Source organism: Camellia sinensis, chromosome 11 (genome assembly GCF_055761805.1).
Source record: "Camellia sinensis isolate YWXY chromosome 11, ASM5576180v1, whole genome shotgun sequence".
Lineage (NCBI taxonomy): Eukaryota > Viridiplantae > Streptophyta > Magnoliopsida > Ericales > Theaceae > Camellia > Camellia sinensis.
The window spans coordinates 166,280,150-166,292,654 of NC_138971.1; the positions used below are offsets into that span (position 1 = coordinate 166,280,150).

General features: G+C 35.4%; 2 protein-coding genes across 2 annotated transcripts; one reads left to right on the top strand and one right to left on the bottom strand.

The window, feature by feature from the left end:
• Nucleotides 1-642: 642 nt before the first annotated feature.
• LOC114268859 (putative LRR receptor-like serine/threonine-protein kinase At1g12460) lies at nucleotides 643-4,572 on the top strand. Its single transcript, XM_028210090.2, has 2 exons — nucleotides 643-2,166; nucleotides 2,759-4,572. The coding sequence occupies exons 1-2, from the start codon at nucleotides 998-1,000 to the stop codon at nucleotides 4,230-4,232; spliced, it is 2,643 nt and encodes an 880-aa protein (XP_028065891.2). The 5' UTR covers nucleotides 643-997; the 3' UTR covers nucleotides 4,233-4,572.
• A 468-nt stretch (nucleotides 4,573-5,040) lies between these two features.
• On the bottom strand, nucleotides 5,041-9,301 carry LOC114268860 (1-aminocyclopropane-1-carboxylate synthase 6). Its single transcript, XM_028210091.2, has 4 exons — nucleotides 8,655-9,301; nucleotides 8,333-8,458; nucleotides 6,394-6,554; nucleotides 5,041-6,307 (listed from the first exon to the last, which is right to left on the bottom strand). Exons 1-4 carry the CDS (start codon nucleotides 9,093-9,095, stop codon nucleotides 5,452-5,454), a joined length of 1,584 nt encoding a protein of 527 aa, XP_028065892.2. The 5' UTR covers nucleotides 9,096-9,301; the 3' UTR covers nucleotides 5,041-5,451.
• Between the last annotated feature and the right edge of the window lie 3,204 nt (nucleotides 9,302-12,505).

The window sequence follows — 12,505 nt, forward strand, 5'->3', positions numbered from 1 at the left end:
ATTTGTTTTATTATTTTATATAAAAATAATTTAACAATTCCTCACTATCAATCTCTTCCATTCTATCTGCAAAAACAAACGGAGCCATAGAGGACTATTAGTCCGACCTTGGTTTTTCTATCTAAACTTGTATTAATGAATGAAGCTATATACACTAATTGGTACACTAATTAGTGTACTAATAAATGATGTGACATAATTTTATTAATTTTGAATCTATATAATTTATATAATGAGTGGAATCCATAATTTTAAAATTATAATACTATAACATATGTCTGGTATACTAATTGATATATCAATTGATGTATGTAGCATCGCTAATTAATTATTCCATACATTCATATATATGGAATAATTTTTTTAATCATCCAGACACCGCCTAATATTGATGAGTCTGGATGGTGGTGGTGATGGGGTGGTTGATAGAAGAATGAAAACTGTGCTTACCCTACAACATATGGTGGTGGTGAACAGAGAGACAGACAGAGACAAATGGAATTGCCTTTTGTTTTTTGTTTTCTTTCTTAATGCCTTGTTAGTGACTTCTCTCTGTGTTTTGTTATTGTTTATACAGATTGAGAAAGTAGTAGCATACATACTTACATACATACACATATATATATATATAGAGAGAGAGAGAGAGAGAGAGCACATGGTGGCAACCGTCGACATTTAGAGAGACTGAAAAAGCAGTTATTAAATTGCCCCTCAACAACTCATCTCCTCCAGGCCTTTTCCTTTCTCTCTCTAAAACCCACTTTCTCTCTCTACATTTTGGACTTTCTTCTTCTTCTTCTTCTTCTTCTTCTTCCACTCTGAATCATACATTTTAGGGTTTTATATCTCTACAGTTACATACCCTTTTCCACCAATGCATTTGAATCTCTACAACTCTCAAATGTCACTCCACATTATCGAATTCGAACCCCATTCAATCCCAATTACAAACAACTTTCTCAATCCGATTCGGCAATGATAATGCTGGGTTTCGAGAATGAAAAGCTCTGCACATTCTCTCCCTTTTGTTCTCTTCTCGCTCTTCATGTTCCTTTTTCTCGATTTTCCGGCCGTTTCTCAGGTCACCGAGAAGGAAATCTTGCTCCAATTCAAATCCAACATTTCGATTGATCCATCCAACATTTTGAGCTCCTGGGATTCAAGCAAAAATCAATGTAGAGACTTCAATGGTGTTTCATGTAATTCACAAGGAAATGTAGTGAAGATTGTGCTATGGAACACTAGCCTCGCCGGAGTTTTATCGCCGGTGTTATCTGGGCTCAAATCTCTCCGGAATCTTAATCTGTTTGGAAACCGATTCACCGGCAACATTCCATCGGAGTATAGACAGATTGAAACTCTCTGGAAGATCAATTTGAGTTCCAATGCTCTATCTGGTTCAATCCCGGGTTTTCTCGGCGATTTATCCAACATTCGGCTTCTAGATTTGTCAAAAAATAGGTATGGTGGAGAGATTCCATCTTCTCTGTTCAAGAATTGTAGCAAAACTAAGTTTGTTTCGCTTTCTCATAACAATCTCTCGGGTTCGATTCCATTGTCACTAACCAATTGCCTCAATCTTCTCGGGATCGATTTGTCTTTCAACAATCTCAGTGGTGGATTTCCTTCACAACTCTGTGAAATTCCAAGCTTAGCATACTTGTCATTGAGGAGCAATGTCCTAACAGGAAGTGTTCAAAACCCGATTTCTTCGTGCCGGAGCTTAGAGCTCTTGGATCTTGGCACCAATTTGTTCACTGGGTTAGCTCCATTTAGTGTTCTTGGATTCACAAATCTCACCTTTTTTAACATTTCAAGTAATGGGTTTGAAGGAGAGATTGTAGAGACTGAGATTTGCAGTAAGAAATTGCAAGTTTTTGATGTTTCGATGAATAGATTGAACGGGGAGATACCATTGAGCATATCAAATTGCAATGCCGTTAAATTCTTGGATTTGGGGTTTAACAGTCTGAATGGGAGTATTCCAATTGAGGTTGTGGGTTTGAAGAGGCTTTTGGTTTTTCGATTGGGGAATAATTCGGTTGATGGAACTGTTCCAGCAGGGTTTGGGAGCATTGAATTGCTTGAGGTTCTGGATTTGCATAATCTCAAACTGGTTGGCAACATTCCCGAAGAAATCAGCAATTGCAAGTTTCTTCTTCAGTTGTGAGTCCAATTTATTGCCTTTTCAATGTTCTATATCTACATTTCTATTTTAAGTTTTAATTTTATTTTTTATCCCTAAATTATTATCTTTTTTATTTTTATTTTTTATCTATATCATTTTTAAACTATTAATTTCATCTATTTAGTTCTTAAAGTTTATAGTTTCAGCTAATGTGATTTAGTTGGAGATATTTGTCCAAATCAATAACAACTAAAGCATAATTTGATAACAAAAAGCCATTTCAAAGTTTGAACATCTTAAATTATGCAACCGAACATTCATTTTTTTAAATTAATTGTTTTGAAATGAGAGTAGAAAACAATATGAGTGTTTGGTTGAAGAGTGTAAGTTTTCTAATTCAGTGTGATTAAAAAGATGGGTGTTTGGTTTGATAATTTAGATTGTCTAAATTGTAAAATTACTTTTTTGCCTGTTAGGTTGAATTTTACCATAATTGATTTAGCCAGACTGTTTTTGATTGGATTATATGAACTGAAATCAGAAATTTAAAAAATAAAAAATAAAAAGACGAAGAAAAAATTGATAATATTTGGAATCAAACTTGAACACAATTTTAAAATGTTTCTGCAGGGATCTTTCTGGTAATGAATTACAAGGAGAAATACCACAAACACTTTACAACATGACATATCTTGAAATTCTTGATTTACATCGAAATCAACTCAATGGAAGCATCCCCTCAAGTCTTGGGAATTTGTCTCGAATCCAATTTCTTGATCTATCAGAAAATTCCTTATCTGGGTCAATCCCAAATTCACTCGAAAATTTGACAAATTTGACTCATTTTAATCTCTCCTACAACAACCTGTCTGGCCCTATTCCTTCCTCCATCCAGCATTTTGGTTTCTTCGCATTTTTTCATAATCCGGGCCTCTGTGGTGCCCCTTTGGACACACCGTGCTCCGGCAATGGCACAATTCCAGTGTTAAGAAAACCTAAGTTTAGCGTTTCGGCTATTGTTGCAATCGTTGCTGCTTCATTGATCCTCGTTGGTGTTTGTGTGATAACCATTGTGAATATAAAGGTTCGCCGGAGGAGAAGAGACACGGATGAGACAATGGTTGTCGAGAGCACTCCACTGGGCTCAACAGATTCAAATGTCATCATTGGAAAGTTGGTTCTCTTCAGCAAAACTCTGCCCACGAAGTATGAAGATTGGGAGGCTGGCACGAAAGCTTTGCTTGACAAGGAGTGTTTGATCGGTGGTGGGTCGATTGGAACAGTCTACAGAGCTAATTTCGAAGGTGGGGTTTCGATTGCAGTGAAAAAGCTCGAGACTCTAGGAAGAATGAGAAACCAAGATGAATTTGAGCATGAAATCGGGCGGTTAGGAAACCTTCGACACCCTAATCTTGTTGGTTTTGAAGGCTACTACTGGTCCTCTAGTATGCAGCTAATTCTATCCGAATTTGTTCCAAATGGAAATCTCTACGATAATCTACACCGCCTTGACTATCCTGGCACGAGCACTGCAGTTGGCAATAGTGAGTTAAATTGGTCTAGAAGGTTCCGGATTGCTCTAGGCACAGCTCGAGCCCTAGCATACCTTCACCATGATTGTAATCCTCCGGTGCTTCACCTCAACATTAAGTCGACAAACATACTCTTGGATGAAAATTATGACCCTAAATTGTCTGATTATGGGTTGGGGAAGTTACTTCCCCTATTAGATAACTATGGCTTGACCAACTTTCACAATGCAGTTGGATACGTTGCACCGGAGTTGGCTCAAAGTTTGAGACAGAGCGACAAGTGTGATGTTTATAGTTTCGGGGTCATTTTGTTGGAGCTGGTTACTGGAAGGAAACCAGTAGAGAGTCCGGTGGCAAACGAGGTGGTGGTTTTGTGTGAATATGTTAGGGGGCTGATAGAAAGTGGCACCGCGTCGGATTGCTTCGACAGAAGCTTGAGGGGTTTTGTAGAAAATGAACTGATTCAGGTCATGAAGTTGGGATTGATCTGTACTTCTGAGATGCCTTCAAGGAGGCCTAGCATGGCTGAGGTAGTTCAGATTCTCGAGTCCATCAGATCTGGATTGGATTGATAGTGATTTTTTGTAGTCTGGCTCTGGCAAATGGGATTTGGAGTTAGCAGTGGATAGCATAGGAATAGGGCTGCAAACAAGACGAGTCGAATTGAGTGGTAAATTCTTCATGATTGATTTATTTACATAACGAGTCAGTTTGAATGAGATTTTAATGAATTAAGTACGAGTGAAGCCCTACTAGTTCAGTTCATTCTGCAGCCCTGAATAGGAGACAAAAATATTCACTTGAAAGAGCAAGAGAACAGCAGAAATATTCTTTTGTATTCATTTTTTAGATTATTTTCACCAATTCTTCATTGTAATTTCTGCAATAAAATTCATTACGTTCTGTATCCCATTTAGAAGCAGAATTTTTTTAATTTATCAATAATTAGGAATCAAATATTTTTCCAGAATAAATCACCTTTCTTTCATGAAATAATGCTCTGCAGTAGTGTCAATTAATTTGCAAAGTAAGCAACAACAGGACTAGGGCTAAGGCTATAAACAAGGCTGAGCCGAACTGAGTTTTGGGATGGATGTTAGGAGCTCGGCCCATTCAAACTTAGTCGAGCTCAAGCTCAAACTTTTTCATTTAGCAAACAAGCCGAGCTCAAATTAAAATTGAATGAGCTGAGCTTGTGTGGTTCATGAATAGCTCAATTCACTTGCAGTCCTAAACACAACCAAAAACACCTGCATTTTGAGGGTTTTCCAAGACATCAAGAATTCACATTACACACCTGGAGGTTGATGGCGTGGGTGAAGAAGCCAGAGAGTTATACTTGCCAAAGGTCCAGCAGAATCAGTTATGACAGAGAATCCATATAAAATTTCAACTATCTGTGAATCAATAATATTAATAATTCTGCACAAGAAATTTTGAAATGAATTTCACTAGACATTGTTTCTACTTTCTCGACTGCTTTTGCATTATGACAAATACCTATCTACAATTTCAGAGCCTGAGGTTGGATAGGATTGACATGTTGCAGAACTGAGGAAGAATTCACATACCCATATCATGAATGGTGAAGGAGAACAAATGGCATAAAACCTGAGCCAAACTGCGAGACCAGAACTTCCATCTCCATCTCAGATCTCCTTGTGATGTATATGAGAACTATTTCATGAAGCCATCAAACTTTAAATGCCATAATAAAATCCGGGCTAACTTAATCCACTGCATTAGCAGTATCTGTTACTTCGGATTAAAAGCCAAGGGCCTGCTTCTAACCTACAACTGCAATTTACAGGTTTCAGAAACTTTCCGAATACGTTCCATAACTACAGGAATGTCCTTTTCAGTCAACACGGTAAAACAACACCGGAACCACCCAGGTTCAATACAGTGACATGAAGATCCGGGAGTTATATTAATCTTAGCTACATTCAGCAACTTATCCCAGAGCTCAAGCTCGCCTTTCTCACTGTATGAGCGGATCAGCCCGCTCATGTCAGCCCAACAATAGAAACCACCACTGCTTTTCGTGCATTCTATACCCAGTTGCTTCAACCCAACCACAAACTCAGTATACATCTTTTGAAGCCTTTCTTGATTTGTCTTGATAAATTTCTTGATGAACTTTCTATCGGACAACATCGAGGTAAGTAAAAGTTGGGTTGGAGCTGAGATCGATGAGAATCTCACTAGTCTTTTAGCAGCAGTGAGAACATTCTCATTAAAGGAATAGATAACCCCAACTTGAAAACCCGGAAGAGATAGGTCTTTTGAAAGACCGTAAACTATATGAACTCTGTTTCGATCAAAGACTTCTGAATCAATGATCTCTGCCAAGCTAACAAACTCTTTGCTTCCATGAGTGGACCCTGCCAAAATCTCGTTTGAAATAATGTGGATGTTCTTTTCTGTAGCAAAGTCCATAAGGCTGTAAAGTGTTTCCCGATTGAGCACATTGCCCACGGGATTTGATGGGTTGGAAATGATAATCCCACGAACTTTTAGACCACGTTTCTTAGACTGGGTAAATGCTCGATCAAGTGCGGTTGTACTTAAATTGAAATTGTCTGTGCTGCGGCAAGGAACAGGTATGATCTCCACCCCAGTTCGCCATTTGACATCCCTGTCAAGACTGGATATTGTGTTTTTAAGATTCAGTTTCGCGACAGAGTAAAATTACTGAAAAGGACTAGTTTTGAAACATGGGTAGGAATTTACTCGGGGTAATATGGCGAGGGAACAAGAAATGCATTTCCTGTATCTGCCAGGCAGAAACTGAGCATCTCAATTGCAGAGGTTGCACCGGCTGTTAATATTATTTGGGACGGGTTGAAGGACACCGATCTTTCTGTGACTTGGGACATGAATCCAGCCACAGCCTGCAAGACTAGTGAAGTTAGTGTCGGGGCAAAAAGACTCGAAACAATTCAAATAAATAAAAACAACTCCATGTTTACATACAAGAAAACACAATCCACAGGGCAGAGAATGGAAGGGATAGGGGCTTAGCATACAAGAACACAAGGTAACAATCACAACAACAATTCATTGTTTGTACCAACTAAAAAGCAAACACTAAAACAACACACAAACGAAAAAATGAACTCTTGAGTCAAAACGAAAAAATGAACTCTTGAGTCTCTGAACATGAACATAAACAGTCAGCATACCACTATATTCCGAAATAAATGAGAGGATAGTAAATTTGAGTATTTATCCATCTTGAATGAGCCTTTAATATTTTGCAAGTGCCAATGCTTTGATCGCATACCCAACTTTGAAAAAATTTCTACCAAAAGTTGACCATAATACAAGTGCTTTCAGACAGATTAACCCAACAAATGAAACATCAAGCAACAAATAAGTGCACTTTTGAAGTCAACCAATACACCCATAACAAAAATTTTCAAATCAATTTTCCATCCTCAGATTTGAATGTTATGTCTGGTAGAGATTTTCAAATCATGATTTCAAATCAATTTCAAAACACATTTTGAAAACATGTTTGGTAAATCAAGAAGTTTTTGAATTTTTGGTCTACCCGGATGTCCAATCGGTTGACCGGAACAGTACTTTTTGATTTTTTTTTTTTTTTTGCAATCGCTAATTGCCTCCCGTTATTTGAAAAAAAAAATAAATTTATATTTGTTTTTGATATTTTTTAAATATAGAAATTAGTTTTTTAAACCAAAATAACAAATTATTTTTTTGAATTAAATTTTTTTTAAAAAAAATTAGTTATAAGTTTTGAATATAATTTTTAATAGAGTTTTGAGTTGTATGTTTGATTTAAGTTTTAAAAACTCATAACCAAACAACTTTTTTTCATTTTACATGTCACATCAAAAATTTAAAATTCTTATCAAAAGTCATTGTTGCTAATTATTTTTCAGAAATTAGCTTGCAATGGTCTGAAAAATGACATGGGTGATAAGACAAATGGAATAGTAACAATCTATCTTATCCAAGTATCACCAATCTTTAAATACATTGGCTACTTAACTTTGCATCATGATCCACTTTATGAATTCAAATTCGAATAAAGCATAATTTACACTTAGTAGGTGTTTGACATACAAAAAAAAAAAAAAAAAAAAAAAAAAAAAAAAAAAAAGAAGAAGAAGAAGAAGAAGAAGAAGAAGAAGAAGAAGTATATATATATATATATATTTTGGTATGTATGTAGTTATTTGGATCGCATCAATCAACATCTATTAATATTTCCTCTCTACTTTTTTACATATTTTTTTATCTATAAAAAGTCAAAAAATTCAATTATTTAGAACATCCTAAACCACCTCTAAGTTTAATATTAATCGAGTTGGCTTATTTAATATTTTTTTATTTTTTTTATAAAAAAATGTGTAAAAAAATAAAAGAGCTGATATATCAACTTGTAGCAAATAAGCTGCTTATTTAGCAACCTCCCAAACTCAACCTTAAGTTGTACACAAACTAACTACAATCTTTAATTCATTGATTAATAATTCTAGAAATCTAACATCTAAGCCGAGAAAGAGACCGACTTTCTCTTGGTAAACATATAAAAATGAATATCATATACCAAGCAAGTTAAAGCAATTAAGTTGCAAATGAATTCTAATAATGAAAGACTAGGATTAGATACAAAAACAGAGAAAATTTATGTGAAAATTACCACTTTCAGCTCCATCAATCCATCAAATGGCTGATAAGTTGCAACCCCACTTATATTCAAATCCCCGCCAATAATTGAATCCTTTGCATTCTCTGCTAACCAGTCTTGAACCAAATCCAATGACAACTACAATCACAACAAAAATGAAAACCCATCAATTATTCACACCCAAATCATTCAAAAACAAACCAAACATTTCTAAATAGAGAACGAGAACTACAATAAAATAATAAGAACCCGAACAAACCCATCAATTACTCACACCCAAATCATTCAAAAACTAACCAAACATTTCAAAATAGAGATTTTTATATATACCCACCAAATTTTCAGCCAATCCAAGCTGAATAACACCATCTGGGTTAGTCGAAGAATCATAAGGGTCCTCCGAAACCTTGTCTAATCCGACATAGTACGGACCGTCGATTTGTTTAGCAATAGAATTGGCTCTAGAAGAAACATAAGCTCCTCTCGGGGAGATAATAGACCGAGAGTGAACCCTATTCAACGCATGAGAAACCTCCGCCGCAGACGGAGGAGGAGTGGGTGGCGGAGTGGTGGGTGGGTCAGAGCGGTTTTTGCGCTTGAGGTAGAGTTGGAAGAAGTAGAAGAGAGCGCAAGGTATGATTGAGCCTAAAACTAGGCCACCCCTGCCTTGAACTACCCCTTGTAAGGGCACTATGACCCTCATGGCCGTGGTGGCTCCGCCGCCACTGGTGGTGGTGGATTCTTCGTCGGATTGGGGGGTTCGGGTCAGGGTCATCGTTGGGTCATGGTTGATCCGCCGGACTTTGTGCTGGTCGACGACGGAGAGTACGAAGGAGCGTTGGAGAAGAGAGTTTTTGAGATGTTGAGTGAGAAGGTGACCAACTCTCTCTCTCTCTCTCTATCTGAGACTTTTGTCTCTATATCTTCTTTTTTTCTCTTTTTGTTCCCTCAAAATTTTTGGATTTTTGAAGAGAATTTGATGATTTAGCGCCGTTCCTTCTTTTGCGGTAGAGAGATGGGGTTGTGAACTTGTGAGTTTACTATAATACCCTCGGGTTGGTTCTGTTTTTTGTTTTTTTTTGTTTTTTTTTAAAGGAAAATTTGGCTATAAACTCCCTTTACCGTCCTTTCATTATTAGTAGGATTAAGAAAAAAATTATACATTCTAAACCCCCTCATAATTATAAAATGTTGCATAAAGGACAAAATTTATTATTTAAATATTTTATCAGACTATTATACCCTCACATATACACAATCCAGATACAAAATTTATCTTCTCTCTCGTCTCTCACTTCTAACCCTAGCTTCCTCCATGGCCGGAGCTGTGTCATTCCTAAGCTCCAACGATCTCTCTCTGCATCTTCTCAACTCTCCTCCTTCAACTCTTCTTCAACTGTTCATCTTCTATCTCGTTTCTCTCTTCTAATTCTAGCTTCCTCCATGGCCGGAGCTGTGGAGAACTTGCAAATCGCGCTGATATATATATATATATATATATCTATATATACGTGTGTGTTTGTGTGTTTTGAGATTTGAATTCAAATATATATATATATATATACGTGTGTGTTTGTGTGTTTTGAGATTTGAATTCGAATATATATATATATCTACATATTCCGATCTGTAATATATATATATATGTGTGTGTGTGTGTGTGTGTGTGTGTGTGTGTGTTTGTGTGTTTTGAAATTTGAATTCGAATATATAGATTTTTGAAAGCTCAAAGTTTTAAAAATCTGAAAAATCTGTAAAATTTGAAGAATCGGGATATGAAAAATTGAGATTTCTCTAAAATTTTCAGATTATAGGCCTGATTCAAGAATTATAGGCATGATTCAATGTTTTTCAAAGTAAACATCGATTGATTCAAGGATTATAGGCTTGATTCAAAGTTCAAAACTCAAAGTTCCATCGATTTTTCAGAGTAAACATCAAATTTCATTTGATAGAACCAGAGTAAAATTTTACTCTGGTTCTATTGCTCTGTTTTTTTCATTTGACAGAACCAGAGTAAAATTTTACTTTTAGCTTCAGAGTCTTACAGTTTACTTATTTTTCAGAGTAAAATTTTACTTTTATACAGAGTAAAATTTTACTTTTAATTTCAGAGTGTAAAATTTTACTCTCATTCATAGTAAAATTTTACTTTTATACAGAGTAAAATTTTACTTTCATACAGAGTAAAATTTAACTCTGAAATACATAGTGAAAATGTCTTAATAGGAGAGCTGATAGATATGAGGGTAATATAATAAAAGAAACAAGTTTTAAAATATCAGGGGATTTTGAAAGTACTTATATAATTCTTATCCTTTTGAAAGAGAAATTAGATAGTAAGGGGGCTATGACCAAATCCCCCTTTTTTTTTTTTTTTGCATTAATTGTGGTAATTATGTCTAGGCGGGGTATAATACCGTCAAATCTGTTAAAATTATATCGATTTACATTAATTCACATTGCTCTATCCGTTAATCGCAGTTTAAATTTTAAAATTTATAATATAACTTCAAAACTGCTCCACTTCGTTATAACATACATATATATTTTTTTAACTTATAATGAAATATCAAAGTAAAAATGAATGTGAGAGAGATTTAATATGTGAAATTTATTACAAATTAATAGTTATATATATGAAAAATATTATGTAAATTAGTATTACATATTATACATAGGCTTGATAATGAGAAATGCTAGAGATCCTAAATATTTTACCAACATTTCTATCAAATGTCTCACATGAGTATAGTCTCACAGCTATATGAGACATTTGACCACATTCATGTGACATTTGATAGAAATGTTAGTAAAACATTTGGGTTCCCTAGTATTACTCCTTGATAATTTGTTAGAATATTCTTCAATCAGCCCAAAACTGCTCAAACAGTAATTTGCTAATCCGCCATTCGGTTTATAATTTTACTCTCAAATCTCCTTAACCATACCGCACACACCTTTAATTATGTTAAGGGGTAGGCTTATTTGTAGTTCGATATGGACTAGAGTGTTGTTGGACCCATCACGGAACTCACACGGATGATTTGATCCGTTTAATGTATAAGACTCGTCAATTACTTCATTTTTGCAAAAATTCATGTTGATCAGATCATATGTATCAACAATGATTAATATCTGATCAACGTGAACTTTTCCAATGATAAAATACTCGACAAATGTTATATGCTAATGGTTTAGATTACTGATGTGGGTTCCGTGGTAGACCCACATTGACCTAACAACATCTCTGGTTGGAAAACCCAACTGGAAAAAGGCCTCCCCTTATGTTAATACTTTTCGAATTAATTTTACAAGTAAAATGTCTTGTCTTGATGACTCCCATTTGAATTTATTATGCTAGGTTGTCATGAACTGATGTTGAGTGATACTTCCTAATCCATGATCAGACTAAAGAGATCTAGTTCATTATAGACTTATTGGACCTATCTGTACGAGCTGAATTGTTCATCTTGAGTAGTTCGATTTTTCTTCTTCTTTTTAGACAGATATGATTCAATCAAGCAATTATCGATATCTAATCAAATTGATTTTTTGTATAAATAATGTGATTAATGAACCGTATAACACAAATTATTCGAACTGTCGAGTTGAGCTCGATGTATGCCCACAATGGCCCAAATTAGACCTCTCCAGTCTAATCATAGATTGGATGATCAGATTGGAGAAATGGAATTCTCTTGCTTTTGTGTGATTTACGAATTTCACAAGGGATAAATAATGAAACAAAAAGAAGAAGAAAATTTTACATAAAGACATTTGTTAACTATATTAAAAAAACATAGGTGGACAAGCAACTTACTATACATATTGACCTTAGGGCCCATTGTGGCCAAGTTAGTATCATCATGAATTCAACGTTGAATGTTCTTTTAAATTCATGCTTACTATAGGAGATGATTTATGTTCGGCTACACCATCTGATCAACTTCACTAAAACAAGACATGATTGAATGACTTTAGATGATTGAAATTTGAGTGAGGGGTTGCGGCAACTAAAAAGAGGTCTAACAAATTATCCGTGTAGCATGTAAGATTGCCTATATGATACTTATCATCACTAGATATTCACCGCATCAATAGACATGCCATCTCCTAGTAATTGCCAGCTTAAGGATCACAATCCTGCCAAAAACACTCTTGATAGGTCAAATACAGAATACT